Source organism: Notolepis coatsorum (genome assembly GCF_963971535.1).
Source record: "Notolepis coatsorum genome assembly, chromosome: 20".
NCBI lineage: Eukaryota > Metazoa > Chordata > Actinopteri > Aulopiformes > Paralepididae > Notolepis > Notolepis coatsorum.
The window spans coordinates 11236168-11259122 of NC_140184.1; the positions used below are offsets into that span (position 1 = coordinate 11236168).

The following is a 22955-nucleotide window of genomic DNA, read 5'->3' on the forward strand; positions in this document are numbered from 1 at the left end:
GACTTGAGAGGTTTGTAAATGTCTGGGGTGCGTTGGGTCTAATTAAATATGAAAACACAAATGAACGTGAAACCATAATAATAGTTAAATGCGACCCTGATACTTTACATACTGATTATTTGGTTACCAACCACCCCCGCCTGTTTGGTACAGCCCGCTGATCGCCTGCAAGCAGGAGAGACTGCCATTTTGCACGGAGACAGCTCCCCGTTAGCACAGCTGTTAGCCAGCGAGCTACAAGTCTCCTGAAGTGGGTTTACTGAGGTAACGTTAGCTAGCTAGGTACCACTACCCACCTCGCTCATTTGAATAATAAAGCACAATACATAGCTACCACTACTAACGTCAGCTAACCAAGTAGACACCGATATATTATCAACATTTTTGTTGTTTTCTAGCTCAAAACACCTGGCAGATTTAATAGAGCATAAAAAGTTAAGACGACATAGGTAAGTTGGCCCGATAACATTTAGCCCGTCTTCAAGCTAAAGCCACAGCTAGCTATACGTTGCTTAGGGACCCAGCAGCCAGGTGATTTAACGTGTGTTTAGTTAGTTAGCTAACTGGTTGCTTTGCTATAAGGTGGCTTTATAACGTGACTTGCGAGCTAATGTCAGTCAATCTGTGGTCAAGATAATAGCTAGACAGTCCTGTTGTATCATGGACTGCATGCAGATTCAGTCTTTTTGATAACAGAAGCAAATTGGCAAAACAAATGCGTCATGATTGGGATGTTTAGCTAACATCACATAACGTTATGATGGCCAACGTTTAGCTAGCTGCTAGACTAATGTAGCTGCTCAACATTAACGTGACGTTAGTAAGTTGCAGGGTTGTTCTGCATTTAGCCAAGCAGAGTGCAGACAGAAGCTCATTTTATATGTCAGGGGCGGTGGTACTGTTGGCTAACTTAGTTAACACTAGCTAGCTAATTACGACCAAGTTAACTTGGCTTGGTTAGTTAGCTACCCAACCTCCTCCAATACAGTTTATACGTCAAATGTATATACTCTCCTTTCTGGACTATTTTTGTATCACAAACAGTACTGTATTTGTAAATCTGGTATGTCATAAATGTATAGATGTAGGTAGCAGTACTGTATCTGTATGTCATATATGTTATGATGAATTGAATATGGGGGACCCTGATGTAAACGAGACGAAAGTCTTTCTCTGGTCTGCATCCCCTTAACAATTGTGTGTATTGAGCCCTACTGTATTGTAGCCATTCTGCAATCTGTTAATAAAGTTTTCAATCAATCAGTTGGCTAGTCATCCAGAATCTAACGTTAGCCACATAACCTATTTCGTTATTGGGGGTTGGCTATCTCGTATCATGTATGTTGGTTATCCCAATGTGTGCTACCGTCCTGGCAAATAGTTACATGTCAGTGCTTGCTGCAAGGTAACTAACACTAGTTGAGTAACGCTAGACTTGGCTAATTTGACTGAAGTTTTCCTTGTGAAAGAGTTCATTTTAAGAATTGAGAGATTGGCTTATCTACGGGCATGTAATGATCTGATCACTGATGGTTGGGCCAGTAGACGATTATTTATTTTCCCATGTATGGCATAGGGATCACTGAGACCTTGCCTTTATGACTGGTGGTATCCAGTATCCACACACCCCTCTCAGACAACATGCCAGTCATAATAATTGTTATAGGCCAGCCCTTGTCCGGCACACCCTTAACAGTGAATAATAAACACCACTTACATCATTATAAAATGCCTACATGGACTTCAGTTGATGGGATATTGACTGGCTAGAATGTCATGCATTAGTACATGCTTACTACTACATAACTATTTCATAGCGGTCTCCTCTTGGGGAACATTTTCTTGTTGCATACCAATGTCATGGTCTGTTGTCATGTGATCTGGGGTGGGTATGTGTGCCAGTCAGTCAGTCTGTCACTTGGTGGTAATGGTATGTTGGAGTTCTCTAATCGTGTAGCCAATTCTATTCAAGTTAGATTTTAGGGTAATGTTTTGCTAGCTTCTGTTGTCGTTGTTTTACATGTATATTATAACTACCATCGTCATTATACCCCTGCAGCCCACTGTGACCTGCATTATTATTACAAGTGCATTTCACTCTGGCAGCAGCAGGGCAATGCTTTATCAATCCACATACTATGTAATGTAGTCTGTGGTGTGTGTCCTTGAGTTATTCTTGATTAAAGCATTTTCTCAGACTAGGCTGTTCTGCAGCAGCCGATCTTCTTCTAGGCCTGCTGTATGCTTCAAGGGGAAGGTCACCCAAAATTCAATAAAACACATTATTTCCCTTTTACTATGCTATGTATCCATTCAGAAAGTTTAATTGTGATTTATGTATTTTTTGAGATATCTGCCGTAGAGATGTTTGCTGTCACTCCAATACAATGGAGCTGAATGGCTTGGGTTTGTACAGCAAAAGAAGAACAAATCAGGAAAAACTCAAAAGCAAAGTCTCTTTACAGAAATCATAACCCGGTTATTCAAGATAATCCACAGAACTTGTGAGCAGTTTCATATAGGAACTGTTCTATATCAAAGTACTCCCACCAAACATTATTATAGGGGCGTACTTTAATAGGAAATAGTTCCTCTATGCTTTGAGCGCGACAAACCAAGTGCCATTCAGCTCCATTGTATCGGAGTGACAACAGACGTCTCTATGGCAGATCTCCCCAAAACTCCGCAAATCACATCACACCAGAATTATCTGGATGGATAGTTGGCACAGGGGGGAAATATGTTTTTTGGGTGAACTGCCCCTTTCTTTTTTTTTTTTTTTTATCCACTTTTTCTCCCATTTTCTATATTTTCTCCCATCCCAATTTCGTATCATCCAATTCAACCCTCCCCTGTCACGAACGCTGTTTCTTGCCTCCCACAAGCCGGCTGCAATGTGGACTAAGTCATACATAGCACAAGTCCCCTCCGGTACTTGAGGTAACAGCAGTCGCATCTTTTCACCTGCGCAGCTCGATCTCTCAGTGGCGAGGAGTAACGCGTGGGAGGCTCACGCTGCCCCCGACACTTCCTGATTCTACTGCGCAGGCGCACCAACCGACCTGTAGGAGTCGCTGTCCACAACGCCCGATCCCCACCCATCAGTTTCCCACCCCCTAATACGGCCAATGTGTATTAGTATGAACGACCAGCTAAACTGAAAGCAATATGGAGCGCTGGGCTCGAACAGTCGAGCCAAGCGTCTCCGCATTCGTGGCGAGAGCCTTGCCCACTACGCCACGTAGCCGCCCGGTGAACTGCCCCTTTCATGGTTATTTGTGAATGAGTGTCGAGATATATCAGAGTTATTAGGTTAATTGAGGTTGGTATTCGACTATAACTGATGATTTTCTTGGTTTCAGGCGCCTAATTCAAAGTTGTTATCAATAAATTTAACAAATTGGTTTTGGTTTCCTTATTTATTTGATTAAACGGAAACCAGTTATTTGTTTGGTGTGGGTGAGGATCACGGAAGCCCTTAAGGCTACATTATGAGTGTGCTGCCCCCCTTTCTTTTTGGGGTGGGGACGTAGAATATTAAAATATTGATATGCCTTCAAATGCCCATCTCTAATTAACGGCACACGAAATTACCTCGTTATGCAGCACTGCATGGTTTTAATCGGTTGAATAGAGGTCTTGCACAGAATATTTATGTCTCTGTATCCCTTCTAACATAGCTGCCTGTAACCATTCATTGGTAACCCCTGTCAAAAGAAAATGCCTAATTTCTGTGCAGCGGTAGAGTTCAATTATGATTTGTTTACAAGATCCAGTAATTTGTCTATTTCTTGTATATCAACGCATAGCAACCGTTGTTTTACACATGGAAACCACTGTCTCTTCCAACATGGAGGACAAATGTATGGGCATTCCGTGAAGGGCCTCTATTGCTCCCATCGGCCCTCCCTGGTTGATTTAATTGGAGTGCACAAAAGTAGCTTGACTTGATTCAATTAGCCTCAAGTATCATTCTTTACACATGCATTTTTATTATACTATTAATAAAATAATGCTTATAGCCTTATACTAATGCCCCCCACCCCCCCCCCCCCCCGGTGAGGCCTGTTGATAAATCGTACATTTGTTTGTTCCTAACAGGGTGAAGGAAGGAAGGAGAGCGTTTCCATCAAGACAAGCGGAACACAGGGTGAGATGCCGGCATAGTCCCCAACAAGCCTCATCACTCACTTAATTGTTTTCTCTCCCTCCTCCTCCTCCTCTCTTTTATCTTATTATTCTCACATGCACATTGTAGGGATACACATATTAACATATATATCATACTACAACTCTATACATACATCTGTAGTACTAATTTAATTTGTATATTGTGTACCCAGTTTAATCACCTGTACATTGTATATTGCTGTTGCACTTTACGGTTACATTTGCACTCTGGTTGGATGCCAAACCTCTTTTCGTTGGAACTGTACTTGTGCTGTATGATGAAAATACATTTGAATCGAATCTATTAACAATACCAGGTTAAATGAGGGCATCTGTATCGGAGAGAGTTTCCCTCAGTATTGGAATCCGACACCAAGAGCCACGGGGTGAGATGGCAGTAAAGAAGCATTGATTTGCTGCATTCTTGACCCATGGAACCATGTCGGATCTCTCTAATGGACAAACATGTATTATATTTCTATATTCTTTGTCCAGTGACCCCCAAACCGATGGTCTAAAGTCTATACTGGTCTGTAAAAGCAATGCATCGCTTGGGTACTCGGTATCAGCACATACTGAAAGTTTATGACTCTGAATCGGTATCGTCAGTGAAAAAGTGACGTTTGTGCATCTCTAACACACACACTCGCGACGCACACACACACATGCACACACACACACACACACACTCAGTCATTGTTGTGGTTGATGACACACGGTCAGCTGCCAGCTGTAGTGTTAATCCTGTGGGTAGACTGGCTGAGGTCCTAGTGACAGAGAATGGTACGTTCCTGCTCTAAATTAAGCTGCTCTAGCCTCTTGTCTATTCGCCCCGGTGGAGCATCTAGATACGCCATCAGCTCAGGTCTTACAGGGGCAAACGGTGCTAATGTTCAGTTGTAACACATTCTTGAAAGCCAGGCTCCAGTCATTATAACACTTTATCACTGGACTCCCCGGAGGCGTATATCATAGTGCTCCACGCGTAGCACTTGAAGTTGTCATTGGTACTATTCCTTTCAGCATATCTCCAATCATACCTCTTAACCATTGGTACCAGAATCATAAAAGCCAGGCTTCAATAATGACACTTTTGCTGCCATTTTCTGATTGCTGCTGCAACGAATGTAATTTCACCTAAGAGCATAACGATTACAGTGACCCGTGGCCTTTTCTGTGGCCCTTAGAATTAGAAAGCATAACGTTGATGGAGACGCTGTGTTCAGTGAATCCCTAATCAGATGACTTAGTAGGCTGCCCTCTCAGGCAGACGTGGGTCTGAAGGTCCAGGCTCTTAACGCAATGTGCCAGACGGGAGGAGAAACCGAGACTATACATCAGCCTCAGCAGGCTCATTTGGCAGGCTTTCAGCCGACCACATCCCCGTCACCCAGCGAAGGAGTGACCGAATGTTGTTCATTGAAGGTGCGTGCTGACATCCTGTTGGCCCAACGATCACTCCTTTTTATGTTGGTAAAAAAAACGATTGTAACACACACACTTCAGATGGGTGTGCAATGAAAGCTTGATTATGAAGAAAGAAAGCTAACTTGTATATCCCGGACCGTATTTTATTCATAGGCTTATTTTAATTCTTATTTGTGATTTTTGGTTTTGTCTACCTAAATGTCTACTGTTTACTGTGAGCGATTTGTAGTGCCAAATTTCCCTTGGGATGAATAAAGTATTTCTATAATTCTATTATATTCTAACTTAAGGCTTGATCTCTCTAGCTGGGCTAGATCATCTTGGTAGTTTATGCTGCACATCTTCAGTAACAGAATCCTTACTGTTACTGAAGCAGGGTGGCTTAGCTGGACAATTCACACACACAAACAACAGGTCTGAGATCAGTGTTGTTTACCCTCATTTGGATGTATCTGTCTTGAGCTGACCTGAGGCCGAATGTACTAGCTAGCTACTGTGTGTGGAATTATGTGAACAATGTGATTTTGATTTGAGAGAGAGAGACAATTTAATATGCAGAATATCGCTAAGGCATAAAAGAAAATATTGTTTGTTTCCTGTTGGTTGTCAGTTAAGGCCATGGGTAGGTAGGGAATTTATTTAATTTTTAATTTCCCACTATGGATAGGGAATTTCTTTATTAAATTAAAATGTTCACAACAACATGGATGCATGTACTCTGCCAGCATGTTTAATATCCATAATACTAAAGGTTTGACTAAGATTTCTATGAAACTGTATTGTAAATTATTTTTATTTTTAAAATTTTAATAAAAAATTAAAAAAACTCATCAAATAAATTGGGTCCCACCTAAATCGGCAGGGTCGGTCGGCAACCGGAAACAAACAATTTTTTCTTTTAGGCCTAATATAGACAGAAGAACAAACTAAGATTCAGGGTTTCCGCTAGCAATTAAAAATATTTTAAAAAGGCCAACAAATGGATGCTCTTTATTGAAAATGAATTAAAAACTGATTTAGACAGACGCAACAGATCAATGTAACGTGAGATTCAGCCTAGCAGGGGAAGTAACGTAAATAATAAGTACTTATAGGTCACAGGCAAGAGTTATCAATAACGTTGAACGGTGATCCATTTTGTGAATCCATTTTGTCCTCTGATGTAACAATGTCTTTGTTGGCAGAAGGGACTCCTCTGGACAATCTCATGTTAATACTGTTAATGTTATGCTATCATTATCATAATTAGCAAACGTAGTGTAGCTTGTCCTGTGTACGTCATACTTGTTGTATTTCTTTTCGCTGGTACTGCCGCCTCAACGTTTCCACAGGTTCCTCTTCATTGTTAACGTTAGTAGTGGGGGAATTTTGTATAAAGCGACGTCTGTTTACTGTACTTGTGAATGTGTGTCTTGCGTGACGCCAGAAGGTGATGTCACTGGCAGAACATGCAATCGCCCTCTCGTCACAGGACAGGCCAGTAGTCTACTGTGCATTCACTTGCCAAAGTCAATGTAATTTATTTTTTTACCGGCCACAATGGCCGCCGTCAAGATTTATATTTATACCATTTCCTCACTTACTCGGTGAGGCAGGGAGGCGAGCCCCGAGAGGCTCTCGCTTCTGGAGGGCGGAGGGCAGTACACCTGTCATGACATTATCATTGGGAATGGCTCTGAGCTCGAAAAGGGCAAATACCGCCGCCTATCGTCTCCCGGATGGTATTGCACATCATTGGATTGGATTGGCTGAAAAAGTGCATCGAAAAAATAACTCCGGTCCACGTTTTACTTCTGGGGCATGCATCTGGATACTATTGCATTGACTGAGGGGACTGGAAGAAGCGTCAATTATCTGTTTCGGAGTATAATGTTGGATCAATAAACGCGATCGATATTTGGAATGGCGATCAGGAATTGGATTCATCTTTTTGCAGAACATCTGATGTGAGGTAAGGACTCTATGTTACCAGTTTTGGGTTAATCAGATGTTTTTTTCACAGCGATCACAACATGTGTGTATATATCATACTACAACTCTATACATACATCTGTAGTACTAATTTAATTTGTATATTGTGTACCCAGTTTAATCACCTGTACATTGTATATTGCTGTTGCACTTTACGGTTACATTTGCACTCTGGTTGGATGCCAAACCTCTTTTCGTTGGAACTGTACTTGTGCTGTATGATGAAAATACATTTGAATCTAATCTATTAACAATACCAGGTTAAATGAGGGCATCTGTATCGGAGAGAGTTTCCCTCAGTATTGGAATCCGACACCAAGAGCCACGGGGTGAGATGGCAGTAAAGAAGCATTGATTTGCTGCATTCTTGACCCATGGAACCATGTCGGATCTCTCTAATGGACAAACATGTATTATATTTCTATATTCTTTGTCCAGTGACCCCCAAACCGATGGTCTAAAGTCTATACTGGTCTGTAAAAGCAATGCATCGCTTGGGTACTCGGTATCAGCACATACTGAAAGTTTATGACTCTGAATCGGTATCGTCAGTGAAAAAGTGACGTTTGTGCATCTCTAACACACACACTCGCGACGCACACACACACATGCACACACACACACACACACACTCAGTCATTGTTGTGGTTGATGACACACGGTCAGCTGCCAGCTGTAGTGTTAATCCTGTGGGTAGACTGGCTGAGGTCCTAGTGACAGAGAATGGTACGTTCCTGCTCTAAATTAAGCTGCTCTAGCCTCTTGTCTATTCGCCCCGGTGGAGCATCTAGATACGCCATCAGCTCAGGTCTTACAGGGGCAAACGGTGCTAATGTTCAGTTGTAACACATTCTTGAAAGCCAGGCTCCAGTCATTATAACACTTTATCACTGGACTCCCCGGAGGCGTATATCATAGTGCTCCACGCGTAGCACTTGAAGTTGTCATTGGTACTATTCCTTTCAGCATATCTCCAATCATACCTCTTAACCATTGGTACCAGAATCATAAAAGCCAGGCTTCAATAATGACACTTTTGCTGCCATTTTCTGATTGCTGCTGCAACGAATGTAATTTCACCTAAGAGCATAACGATTACAGTGATATATATATATATAAGCTGAAGATGCATTCTTCCTGACAGCCAGCTGCTGTTTGATGTATGCACTTTGAGGACAAATGGAAGAGTTTGAACATCTTGACATAATGGAAGCTAAGAGTGGAATGATGTTTTGCACCATCAGCACTTCTGTGTCTCAGAAGCAACACGGCAGCCTTTTTCAAAAAGAGGCAACATTTCAGCCGGTCGAGGTCACCTCTGTCTGTACCTCTAGCCGGTCTCCGACCGGGCGAAAAGGTTGCCTCTTTTCCAAAAAGGCTGCTTCCACTCTGTCTGTTGACGTATGTGTCGGTGGACTAAACACTTAGGTTTGGATTTCTCCCCGCCTGATTTACTGTAGAGTGTAGACCACAGAATAGGGCTCGGGACGCTGATGTCAGATTTCTGGGGCAGGCCATCGTATGTAACGGGATCACCGCCATTAACTGCTCGTTGACAGGCGGATTTTTTTGTTAAAAGGTGGTTTGGAAATGTTGATCTGTGAAGATCCGCCATAGAAAACGTCACAACCGTCATGAGAGAGAACCTCAACCATCATCTACATCCCTTCGACCTTCCACTGCTTTTGGTTCGGTTTTACAGCTTTAGTGCAGATTGTTTGTGAACCGACGTCCTTCCACCCCCTTCCCAAGCCCTATGGATAATCAACATCAGCTACTGAGTACAGGGTGTAACATTGCTTAGCTGTTGTCTTTCATTTTGGTGTCCAAATTCAAACCTGACCACCTCCACGATGCCTGATATATGTCAATGTAGGCCTGTTTGTTTTGAAGTCATTGTTTAATTGTTGTTGTTGTTGTTTTTCTTCATCATGCTTCATACGTCATAGTAGAGCTGAGTGATATGAAAAATCAAAAAGATCACCTCGATATTTACAAGGATATTTTGTTTATGCATAATGAAATCCGCTTGGGTATGGAAATTGAACAGTTTGTCCAAGGGAAGCAGTTGTGATTGGAGGATAATAAAAAAAAAAAGAAAAAAAGAGGGTGGGGCTTAAGATAGGCCATTTCACATGTTAAGTTATCCAAATATTCTTTGTATTGGACTGCCTGGGCTGGTCATGGGATGTGTGAAATAGTATCAAACTGAAACTATGTCATTCTTAATCAACATTCTCAAATAGGCTATACAAAATTACATTTAGAGAGAAATCTGACTTAATATTAGCTATGTAACAAAATAAAAATATATATAAAAAGAAAGATTAATCTCTTATTTGAAATGATATGTATTAAATTATATCAAATATGAATGTAAAATAGAAATATAAAGTAATATGTCAAAAGTCAAGAATGTGCTTTTAATGTACACAATAAACCCATGTGTGAATGTAGGGCTGCAGCTATCGATTATTTTAGTAATCGAGTATTCTACAGATTATTCCATCAATTAACCTCTTAAGCCCTAGCCATATTTTCAGAAAATTCGCCTAAAAGTAAATGGAAGATTGCTCCACTTCTACAAGGTCCATGTGCATGTTCTTGGTATCTAGGGACATCTATGGACCCACCTCAGGGAATGTATTCCCTGTGTCAGAAATATTGTGTCTGTTACTATGCTTGAGTAGAGGAGAATATAAATGATTATTATAATATTTAGTTTTTTCATCTTTGACGGTGAATAACACCATGCTAACATTGATCAGACGTGAAAAATTGCCATTGAGCTCATTCAGCACCTTGAGATCAAGTGTACTAAAAGTCTAAGCAAATGAATAAAGGGCAGATGATTTTCAGGGTTTTTTGTAGATGGTGATACAGTACTGAATTTTGCCATCCGGACACATGCAATTTGAAATGTGAATATAGAACATCAGGCCTATAAATGACCTTATTATGGCCACGTCATACATCGGGCCAAATCTCCTCTTTCCAGTGGCAGAGTTCAATCTGGATTTAGTACCACCAGGCGCCCGTATGGGCAGCAAAGACCGTGAATGATATCTACTAGGGTGCATCAAAATACACATTTCCAGTGTATTGATTTGTCTGGGTGCTAAAAGTGTTACCATCCATGTAAAAACAATACATGCACAATATGTTTGCAATACGAGGTGATTTAGAGGTGGAACAGTACATCAGTTTTTATGGCAAAGTGTCCCTTCACGCTGTCCTCCCCCAACATGGCCTGCTGTTAGTGTGTGTGTACGTGCACGCGTGCACACACACACACACACACACAGACACTAACAGCAGGCCATGTTGGGGGAGGACTGTGTGTGTGTGTGTGTGTTACACGCACAAGGTTGCAACATTGTTACATTTCAAGCACGAGCACCTGTCCGCTGCCATATTCCCGCACATTATACCCTGTTTTGAAAACATTTTCTCGCACCTGCAACCTTTTGAGGGATGGGCCTATAAATAGCTTGGCCTGTGTGGCTCTCCATCACCGTTTACTCAATTCCCTCAACACCACCATGATCATCACCCACCACAGGATCCAGCTCTCCAACTATATCTCCAGCTATCCAGCTCTCACAAGATGGCGTCGCCGCCCTTATAGGCTCCCGCCAGAGCAGCCGCAGCCTGGTCTTAGGTCTGGGCGCCAGCATAACCCATGCAGATGCCATCATCACTGGCACCAAGCTGCCAAGTGGTCGCCAGGTCTTGCAATGCATGATGTACAACTGCGACACGCAACTGCATGTCAAGCGGCCAGGTTTGACCGGAGCCTTGTCACGGTTCCATGTTCTCAAAAACAATTTCTTGCCGTTTTTTGAAATGGCCTGCCTTGTCATGTTATCTAGTGAAACGCCCAAAAAGGCCCATTTTCATATATTTCACATGCTGTGTGCTACCTTTTTGCATTGCAATTTGATGCACCCTAATATCTACCGTACTGTACAGTTACTTTTCTGTAATGAAAAATGCTCCGCCATTTTTCATCAGATTGAGACGTGTTTTTTTTTCTAGACGTTCACAGAAAGGTAAAGAAACAAACTACGTTCTATTTAATGGCAATAACGTTAAGGTTTGTTCGACCTGTGAAACATAATCACCAAAAATAACGTTAACAAATAATTTTACGCCAGACGGCTCCAAGTTTGACGGACTGTATTAATCTATTCATGACGTGAAATAAATCTCGGGCTTAAGGGGTTTAAAACGAGTAATCGGATAAGAAATACCTTTGTTTTATTAAAGAGAAATACGACTGGCCTCTTAAAATGTCAGCTGCTTGCTCAACTGAACGTGGTGCAGCTGTCTGCATGTTAATTTACTATACATTTACTATTGACCATAGTTAAAGCATTTATCTTATCAATTAAAACCCAGCTGTATGATCAGGTCTGATAGCTTGGGGGGGGGGGGGGTTAGCAGCATGTTATCAAAAATGGCTATTGGGGTAATAATAGTCTTATCAATTTTCAATTCAATAATCAAGTATTTGCTATATTTGTGTTAGAACCTGTTACCTGCCACTGTTCTGTAGCATCGCTTGCATACAGTATGGGTTTGCTGGAATCCTTTGCCTTTCCTTGTTCATTAGCCTCAAATGTGAAGTATTTCATGTCTTTGTCAATTTAAAAACTTGCCGTCTTCAGTAACTTAAGCTAACAACATGACAAGACTCGCTAACTATTAGCTTAAGTGGAGCGGATAAGACGGATAACGGAGAAAGAACAGAAAAAAACAGCTGCTGTAATTATTCTGTTAACAAAGATAACAAAAATATTACAAACATGATCTTCTAGTCTAACCATGAACTCTATCTAAACCCCCCCCCCCCCCCCGCTACTCGCTTGTCTCACATTTCTTCGATTCTCCGTGCCCTAGTGTTGTGAGCAAGGCAAACATTTGCAAACTCCTGCTTTTTTTTCAGAGCAAATGTTATCCACCATCTTCAGTACACAGTCTTTAACAAATTCACCCTCAGCAAAGGTCTTTCCATGTTTTGTGTTCAGCGTCTCCACTTCATAACCAACCCTGGTAATGTTTCGTGTTCAGCGTCTCCACTTCATAACCAACCCTGGTAGTGTTTCGTGTTCAGCGTCTCCACTTCATAACCAACCCTGGTAGTGTTTTGTGTTCAGCGTCTCTAATTCATGACCAACCCTGGTAGTGTTTTGTGTTCAGCGTCTCCACTTCATGACCAACCCTGGTAGTGTTTCGTGTTCAGCATCTCCACTTCATAACCAACCCTGGTAGTGTTTCGTGTTCAGCGTCTCCACTTCATAACCAACCCTGGTAGTGTTTTGTGTTCAGCGTCTCCACTTCATAACCAACCCTGGTAGTGTTTTGTGTTCAGCGTCTCCACTTCATAACCAACCCTGGTAGTGTTTTGTGTTCAGCGTCTCCACTTCATAACCAACCCTGGTAGTGTTTTGTGTTCAGCGTCTCCACTTCATAACCAACCCTGGTAGTGTTTTGTGTTCAGCGTCTCCACTTCATAACCAACCCTGGTAGTGTTTTGTGTTCAGCGTCTCCACTTCATAACCAACCCTGGTAGTGTTTTGTGTTCAGCGTCTCCACTTCATGACCAACCCTGGTAGTGTTTTGTGTTCAGCGTCTCCACTTCATGACCAACCCTGGTTAAGCTCGGTCTCGTGATATCTCTTCACATTGAACTCTTTCATGACAGCGACGGTCTCTTGGCAAATGAGACGAAGACGACTGTTTTGGCTTTCATTTAAAAAGTATTCAACCTTTCAACAAGCTGAAAGCAACAGCAAATTGACATGTTCTGTATTTTCTTTCTATATATGAATAATAAACTGATCTTTTAAGGGTCACCTTAGCAGCAAAACCTTTTGTAAACTTTGCAAATAGCAAGCCAGAAACCAGTTCTAATTCATTGACCACTTTTCAGATCTGTTCAGAATAAAAATTGTTTTACAAAAAGAAATATATACTAGCAATTCAATTATTAAGCATCAAAGTTGCAATTGGGCTTAAATGGCACAATAAACAATATTGGCCAGCCCTCCTTCATACTTTCTCTTCTCCAGTCAAGTTATTCTCGTCTGTGTTCCATAATAGCTCTATGTGTACTACTGTTTCATGTGTTTAGTGTCTGTTCAGTGTGTGTCTTGTCTATTGTGTGTGTTTATTATCCTGTCTTGTCTGTTCATACCTGTGTGTTTGGTCCTTGTGTGTGTGTGTGTATTGTTTGTGTGTGTCCCGTGTGTCATGTGTCTCTGTGTTTCCGTAGTGGTAGAGTGAGGCCCTGGATGGATAGCCTGGACCCTGAAGCCCTGTACCTGTCCCCGGAGCAGCATGGGCAGCCTGGGCAACCCCAGCCCGAGGTCCCCAGCATGGCACTGGGGGGGTAAGGACCCGCCCGCACGGACCGCCTTGTCCCCCTCCATCGTCTGTCCGTCCCCGTCCCCCTCTCTTCCCTGTTACCGCACGCATGGCCTCGTTGAGGACCCACCGGCTTCCCTCCCTCCATTCTGCTTTCCCTCCCTGTTTCTTTCCTAGCGCCCAGCGCTATGGCCTCACGCGCCTGCCAGCCCTGCTCGATCTTAACCTCCTAGCATTGGAGGTTAAAGGGTCATTCTGGTAGGGATGGGCATGAGTGATCAAGTACTTTGTTGTGTTAGTAAACACTGAGGAGAGTGCTGCACATGCACACATATTCCTAGTCTACGCTACCCTCTTTGTAATGGTTACAAGAACCGTCTCTTGATACAAACTATGGATTTACTTAAAATGGAAATGTGGCCAAATTGTAACTTTGCATGTGTCGTATTCCAATGTTTGACGCGATATGACGAGTGACATCTCCACAATTTTACCCTCCTTGGCGTTAGCTTGTTTTCGTCTTCCAAGTTGGTACAACTTATACATTTCCTAAAAGGAGAGAATCCCTTATGGCAGACATGAGCAGACAGATTGGATGCTTCTAAGTTGTAAATTAGAACATATAGTCTCACTGTTAGCGAATATGAAGGTAAACCGTCATGGATCCATGCAAAGATGTCGATTTTTATTATACCGTCGTGGTCCATGATTAGTCAAGTCAAGTCAAGAGTTTTATTTGTCACGGCATACAAGTACAATGAAATGCGGGTGGTCTTGCCCGCAACGATGTGCAATACAGTAGTAACAACATATAATAGAATCCAATAAAACAACATTGTGCAATAAACAGGTAACATAGTAGGGCTTATCGGTATTTGTACATAAGTTATTTACAGAGCATGGAGGACATGCTAGGTCCTTTGGTAGTGCAATACACTGTTACTATACTATTTTTAAAGTGACCTTTCCTTAGTGGCCATAAGTGTGGGCGTGTGCAGCATGAGTGTGTGCTTGCTCATGTTAAAGTGGCTGCTAGTGTGCGAGTGTGTACAGCGTGCGTGTCGTGTGTGTGCTCATGTGTGCTTGTGTGTGGAGAGTTCAGTGTTCAAGGCTCTGATGGCCTGGGGGAAGAAGCTGAGCCGAAGTCTCTCTGTCCTAGTAGCTGGGGTTTGCAGGCGTCTGCCTGACCTCAGCAGCTGGAACAGGCTGTTGTTGGGGTGGTGAGGGTCTTTCATTATTCTGCAGGCTCTGGATTTGCACCTCTTGTTGTATAGAATCTGCAGGGGAGGTAGTGCAATACCTGTGGTACTCTCGGCTGAGCGCACCACTCTCTGTAGGGCCTTCTTGTCCTGTGCCGTGCTGTTTCCATACCAGGCAGTGATGTTTCCAGTCAAGATGCTCTCTACAGCTCCGGAGTAGAAGGACTGGAGTATCTTCCCAGATACTCTGAACTTCCTTAACTGTCTCAGGTGGTAGAGGCGCTGCTTCGCCTTTTTTACGACTGAGTCTGTGTGTTGTCCATGTCAGATCCTCTGAGATGTGGACCCCCAGGTACTTAAAGCTGCTCACCCTGTCCACGGTAGCCCCGTTTATCCTCATTGGTGTGTGTGTCTCCTGCTGTCCTCTCCTATAATCCACGATCAGCTCCTTGGTTTTACCAATGTTCAGGAGCAGGCTGTTGTCCTGGCACCAGCGTTCCAGTACCTCAACCTCCTCCCGGTAGGCCTTCTTGTCGTTGTCCGAGATCAGCCCCACCACCACTGTGTCGTCTGCAAACTTCACTATGGAGTTGGAGCTGAACTTGGCCACACAATCGTGTGTGTAGAGTGAGTACAGCAGGGGGCTCAGAACACAGCCCTGGGGGGACCCGATGCTCAGGGTGATGGTGTTGGAGGTCTGACCCCCCACCCTGACCGCCTGGGGTCTTTCACTCAGAAAGTCCAGTACCCAGGCGCTCAGGGCGGAGCTCAGACCCAGCTCGATCAGCTTGTCCACCAGTCTGGTGGGGACTATGGTGTTGAACGCTGAGCTGTAGTCAATGAACAACAGTCTCACATAGCCCCCCTTCTAGCGGTCAAGGTGAGAGAGGGTGCTGTGCAGTACCTGGGAGACCGCGTCGTCAGTGGACCTGTTTGTCCTGTATGCAAATTGCATAGGGTCCATATCACTGGGGAGGGAGGCACAAATGTGCTCCTTGACCAGCCTCTCGAAACATTTCATGGCCACAGAGGTGAGTGCCACCGGTCTGTAGTCATTGAGACATGTTGGGGAGGGTTTCTTCGGTACAGGGATTATGGTAGACATCTTGAAGCAGGCAGGTGACCACTGACTCCGCCAGGGATTGATTAAATATGGCGGTGAACACGGGCTAGCTGGTTGGCACAGGACTTAAGTATGCGTCCTGTTATACCATCTGGGCCAGCCGCTTTTCTGGTGTTCACCTGCATAAATGCTCTTCTCACACTGTGTTCCGACAACGAGAGAGCGTCCCCGCCCCCCCGCGGTTGCCCCCCCCCCTCCACAACAGCCGGGGCGCCAGTGACGTCATTAGCCGTTGAGCTAGCAGCGCCACTGTCCACACCAAACCGAGCGTAGAAAGAGTTGAGTTTGTCCGCGAGAGAGGCGTCGTCGCTCCCCATTGAGGGGGCGCTGACTTTGTAGTCAGTTATTGTCCTCAGTCCCCGCCATAAGCCTCTTGTGTCGTTTTGTGCCATTTGTGTCTGTCCAATTATCTAGCAGTCACTGTCAATATGTCAACTAGATCTCCCCATTGGAAGGGTGCAGGCGATCAACTGTTTATACCGGACCAAAGGAAACAATTCAGACTCTTGCTTGAACGTTATTTATTTAGGATATCCCATCCAAACGCTCCAATACTCCACTGTCATTGACTAACAGCCACCAGATGGCCTATACAAAACAGGAAACAAAACGGCATCCATTAGCCACATGTGCTACATACATAAATGATAGTTATGAACAGAGTCAATGCATACAAGAGATAATACAATGCAACGTACCGTTAGCCAGTTAGATCGCCCACGGGGCTTTTCTCATTACAGGCCTATGGCTACGTGTGTCTCTTTTTTTAAAAACTTTGACCAGTTAGCTGGTTCTTTTAGCGTTTATCGCTTTTTCTGGTCAAGCATGACAGACAGAAACAGGTTGAATGGGGTATAGATCGCGGGATAGACACTCTGAGAAAATACGGCGAGTCCGGGAGTCGAACTCGTGTACCCCAGATCCGTGACGCGCACGGTTGTCCCCGACGCCGAAATAGCGTCCGAGGTACGCGGTGAGCTACTGGAGCTCTCCTACGTGTGTCTCTTAAATAGTGCGTCACAGAGACGCTGAATCAGCCTCACCTGTCCACATCTCAGTTTTCTGGCGTCCCACAGTTGCAGTAAACGCCCACTAGGTGGCACCAGATGATAAATAATACTTGTATAATAAGTGCCTCTATAATAATGATAATAATAATAATATCTCTGTACGAAGGGCGCTGAATAGTTCTCCAGTGTCTCCAGTTTATCAGCATATGTCCGTTTTGCAAGTTTTACAGCCTTGCGCAGAGTATAGACTGTAGCCTTGTACTCCATGTTTCCTGACTCTCTGCCCAGGTTGTAAGCAGTGGTGCGAGAGTTCAGAGCTGCTCTGATAGTACTGTCCACCCACGGTTTCTGGTTTGGGAAGACCCGCACTAAATGACGACCTCTCTTTCCGGTCCTCATTTGAACCCCTCCCTCTTTTTAGCACTTAGCATGGGGAGGAATCCAAGGACCTTCAGTCACCTCTGAAATATTATACCTCCTTGCCCCTTTAGTGCCTGCTTTGGCTGTAGGGAACATTAGGGGAGAGAATTGCCAGAGCTCTGCTGATACAATATCACAACACTTGGCCCTTATGATCAGGGCCCGGCAGATATATTGCTCAGGTGGCGTTATTGGCCAATATAAGCCTTTTACTGATATATTGTTATCTGCAAAAGTGTAGCCAATAAAGCACCAGTAGAATTCCTCACAACAATAATCCAATAAATGTATAAGGTGTTTTTGTTCTAATGGAACAACCAGATCTTCCCCGATCTTTGTTAGAAAAACATGTCCATATTACAGTATCTGAAAAATCACAATACAGTATCTTCACATTATATTAGGCTTAGGGCCTATTAGGCTTGGGCGGTATAATCTTTTTCATACGTCATACCTTGATGACATAATACCCCGGTATACGGTATATGACGGTATATTTCCGGTATGATGGCTGGCTCGCAGCATCCTGGTAACGTTAGCTCTCAGAATGGTAGCCAGAAGCCTGCAGCATCCTAGTACTACTAGGAGCTGCATGCTTCTGGCTACCATTCTGAGAGCTAACGATAGTAGTACTAGGAGCTGCGGGCTTCTGGCTACCATTCTGAGAGCTAACGATAGTAGTACTAGGAGCTGCAGGCTTCTGGCTACCATTCTGAGAGGTAACGATAGTAGTACTAGGAGCTGCAGGCTTCTGGCTACCATTCTGAGAGCTAACGATAGTAGTACTAGGAGCTGCGGGCTTCTGGCTACCATTCTGAGAGCTAACGATAGTAGTACTAGGAGCTGCGGGCTTCTGGCTACCATTCTGAGAGGTAACGATAGTAGTACTAGGAGCTGCAGGCTTCTGGCTACCATTCTGAGAGCTAACGCTTTACGGTATTTTCACAGCACTGTCGCAACATTACCGTAAAGCGTGAACACCATTGTGATCCACATACACAACAGTTAGCTCTCAGAATAGCCAGTTAGCCCGCAGCACCAGCAACGGTAAGCGTGTCACATTTAATTTCCACCACTGAAGCGGGTTTTCCCCCTATCGTTTGCGTCCTCCTGTGTGTAGAAGACAACCAGCTCTGCGTGTGCTCGCTCCACTAGTGAGGACTGGTCTCGCCCTCTGCTGGCGCCTGCTGTGTGTGCACTACAACCAACCACTGTCAAAACTCTGTTTCAGTGTAATGGAAACTGAAACGCATCTGTGATTTTGACGGTATTGATTTTCAATACCGTCGGTATTTCTAAATACCCTGGTATACCGTAATACCGTCATACCGCCCAAGCCTAGTTGTGATAGTAAAGTCTTGTTGTGACAGTGATAGTAAAGTCTGGTTGTGACAGTGGTAGTAAAGTCTGGTTGTGACAGTGATAGTAAAGTCTTGTTGTAACAGTGATAGTAAAGTCTGGTTGTAACAGTAATAGTAAAGGCTGTGGTTGTTGTAACAGTGATAGTAAAGTCTGTGGTTGTTGTGACAGTGATAGTAAAGTCTGGTTGTAACAGTGATAGTAAAGTCTGTGGTTGTTGTGACAGTGGTAGTAAAGTCTGGTTGTAACTAGGGATGCACGATATTGCTTTTTTGACACCGATACCAATAACTTTATGCTCCTCAAGCCGATAACCGATATCGATAACCGATATTTATTGTATTATAATTATTTTTTTAATGTATATATATTTTTTTCAACATGAAACAAAACATATCACAATACAATAATAATACATAAAAAGACTTCCCAGGACAATAACTTAACACCAACTTAAATGTGACCTAACCAGACAACAGAAACAAAAGCCAAGACAACAGTTTTGACTGATAAAGTGACTATATTTATTTTTCCAAATGAAAATTCACAATCCGTCAACAGCTTGTGGTGCATCCAACCTAAGACGCTCGAAGCTTTTTGTTCTTCTTTTTTCAAAGCGGAGCCTTGAAAAAGAGGCTTTGAGTGGACACATCACCACCTCACATCACCACCACAACAACGGGTCACCTGCGGCATCACCACCGCCACGGTGTTGGGGGCCCGCGACGACGGCGCGAGCACGCTTGTACCTATTGACGAGTTGTTTGCTAAATTAAAGAAGTTTGACAGAAATGACCAAAGGGCTCAAGCCGCTAGCTTTTAAGCAGTCCTTGGTAGGGATGGGAATCGAAAACCGGTTCCCGTTGGGAACCGGTTCCTAATTGGCCGATGCCTGGAACCGTGTGGCTCCCGTGACTTTCGATTCCATTATCGCTGCCAGGTTTTTCCTACAGTTGCGCAATGACGTTAGCATGTAGCCATGGCAGACTCTATTTGATTCATTAAGGGCTCGAAATTGCCTGGGTTTTGGTAATATGCTCCCGAAATGCTCCCGCTGTTTGGCTACTTCTATGTGCAGTGAAAACTACTTGAATGCTTTAGAACCTAGTCATTGATTTAGTTCGGGGTGAGCTAAAATTAGCCGCGGAGCTAACGTGAGCTAACGCTATTTAATCAAGCTCTCAGAGAGAGATAAACAGCTGACAGCGGATAGTACAGGTACAAATACAATAAAACAGCGGGTGGGGGCTGTTGTGTAAACCTTGTACTCTTTAGTTCACATATAATAAGAGACGTAGTGTTTGTTTACAAGTCTGTAATCTGTAAGACAGGAACAGGAAGTTCCGTGGTGCAACATACAAATGTGTCCGTGTAGCAACACAAGCCAATACCTTACAGGACAGGGGCCCGGGGAGGGAGCTCTGTGTGTGTGTGTGTGTAAGACAGAAGTCAGAGGAATAACGACCTGTTATTCAATAGATTAAATTAGTTTAAGAATAAAAAAATAAATACATTTTAAGAGAATCTCAAATACATTATTTTATTTAAGTGTAGGCTATAGTTCATGTTTATTTTTTACAGTTTTTGTATTTTTCTGACATGGTAAATGGCTGCTTTTTTATATAGCGCTTTTATCCAAAGCGCTTTACAATTTGTTCCTTACATTTTACCCAATCACTCACACATTCACACAACGACGGCGGAGGCAACCATGCAATGTGCCAACCTGCTCATCGGGAGCAGTTAGGGGTTAAGTGTCTTGCTCAAGGACACATCGACACGCTGCCCGGGAGGAGTGGGAATCGAACCGGGAACCTCCGGATTGCCAGACGACTGCTCTACCTCCCGAGCCACTGTCGCCCCTGACATGGGGGCTCAACAATAAATGACAATCAGAAATGTCAAGTTGCATGTTGTTATTCTAACCAGCTTAGTTCTGTTGCATTTCCAATTTATCTATTTAAATTATAAATTGAGCAGGTATCGATAAGGGAATCGATAAAGAATCGAATCGATAAACAGAATCGATAATGGAATCGTATCGATAAAATCCTATCAATTCCCATCCCTAGTCCTTGGTGGTGCAAATTAACCTGGCTACTACGGAGCAATAAGTGACTGCGTATTCAACCAATGGTTGCATCACAGCCACGAAAGGGGCTAGCTTTGCTTAGCTCCTCGCGTCGTCGTGGGCTTCTAAGTTAACACAATAACACACCGTTGTGGCGGTGGTGATGCCGCAGATGACCCGTTGGGCTGGATGTATTGCAAGTTGTTGCCCTTTTCCCTCCTTGTGGAACTTCTGCATTGCATTTATTACAAATAGCAAGCAATCTTTTTCCTCTGAAACTCCGAGTACCGACGCGGCCATCTTTGTTGTTAACGTTAACTTGTGTGGCTACGTCACAGCCAAGAAAGGGAGCGCTGGATTTGTGTAAAACGCCCTGTTCCTAAACCACACGCTGTCAGTCGTACCACAGTACTGACAAAACGGGAGGAGCCTACAGTCAAAACAAACGCACTTCATTCCAATTCACCCACACCGCATTTTTTTTTACCAAAAAATATATTATATTATTGGAGCTATTAATAACGTTATCGGGTTTATCGGGATGACGTCATAATTGCTGATATCGGCCCGATAATTATCGTGCATCCCTAGTTGTGACAGTGATAGTAAAGTCTGGTTGTGACAGTGATAGTAAAGTCTGGTTGTGACAGTGATAGTAAAGTCTGGTTGTGACAGTGATAGTAAAGTCTTGTTGTGATAGTAAAGTCTGGTTGTGACAGTGATAGTAAAGTCTGGTTGTGACAGTGATAGTAAAGTCTGGTTGTGACGTGACAGTGATAGTAAAGTCTGGTTGTGACAGTGATAGTAAAGTCTGGTTGTGACAGTGATAGTAAAGTCTTGTTGTGATAGTAAAGTCTGGTTGTGACAGTGATAGTAAAGTCTGGTTGTGATAGTAAAGTCTGGTTGTGACAGTGATAGTAAAGTCTTGTTGTGATAGTAAAGTCTGGTTGTGACAGTGATAGTAAAGTCTTGTTGTGATAGTAAAGTCTGGTTGTGACAGTGATAGTAAAGTCTGGTTGTGACAGTGATAGTAAAGTCTTGTTGTAACAGTGATAGTAAAGTCTGGTTGTAACAGTGATAGTAAAGTCTGGTTGTAATAGTAATAGTAAAGTCTGTGGTTGTTGTAACAGTGGTAGTAAAGTCTGGTTGTATTAGTAATAGTAAAGTCTGTGGTTGTTGTAACAGTGGTAGTAAAGTCTGGTTGTAACAGTGATAGTAAAGCCTGTGGTTGTTGTAACAGTGGTAGTAAAGTCTGGTTGTAACAGTGATAGTAAAGCCTGTGGTTGTTGTAACAGTGGTAGTAAAGTCTGGTTGTAACAGTGATAGTAAAGCCTGTGGTTGTTGTGACAGTGGTAGTAAACATGTGGTGGTTGTGACAGGCAGACAAAAAGGCCCCGGCCAGGAGTCAGAACTGAATACTGTCCCATTTGTTTACCCTGGCAGCCCCCACTTGTTTTCCTGCCGTTAGTGCGACCGGTGGCAACTCGCTCTAGGTGTGTATGTGAGTGCATTATGTGTGTGGGGTGAAGGCTCCGGCTCCAGCTCATGTCATATGACACTGACCCCCCCCCCCCCCCCCCCCCCCCTAACACACATACAATCACAGCCACTAGAACAACAGGGCCGGCAGAGCCCCCCCCCTGCCCGTCCGGAACCTAATTGTCCCCTGCTCGTCTGATTAGTCCAGGGATTACCCCCTGCCCCTGGCGGTTCATTCATTCCCCTTGCCCACTGGGCCTTATCGCCATCAATCTGACACCCCGTTTATCTGACGCTGCAGCCAGATCTGCTGGCCTAGGAGAAACGCTCACAAAGAGGCCACGGACCATCAGCAC

General features: G+C 43.6%; 1 protein-coding gene across 8 annotated transcripts in view; it reads left to right on the forward strand.

Annotated features, from left to right (window-relative positions):
* The first annotated feature begins 217 nt into the window (after positions 1 to 217).
* celf1 (cugbp, Elav-like family member 1) overlaps positions 218 to 22955 on the forward strand; it is a 74796-nt gene continuing 52058 nt past the window's right edge. For 3 of the 8 annotated variants that reach the window (XM_084337778.1, XM_084337782.1, XM_084337783.1), the window contains exons 1-3: positions 289 to 449; positions 4102 to 4150; positions 13847 to 13963. In XM_084337778.1, the coding sequence (XP_084193904.1) occupies positions 13866 to 13963 (98 nt within the window). In that variant the 5' untranslated portion in view covers positions 289 to 449; positions 4102 to 4150; positions 13847 to 13865. Of the gene's footprint in view, positions 265 to 286; positions 450 to 4101; positions 4151 to 13846; positions 13964 to 22955 lie in introns of those variants that run through there. The other 5 variants (XM_084337779.1, XM_084337780.1, XM_084337781.1 and 2 more) reach the window with 5 other exon arrangements.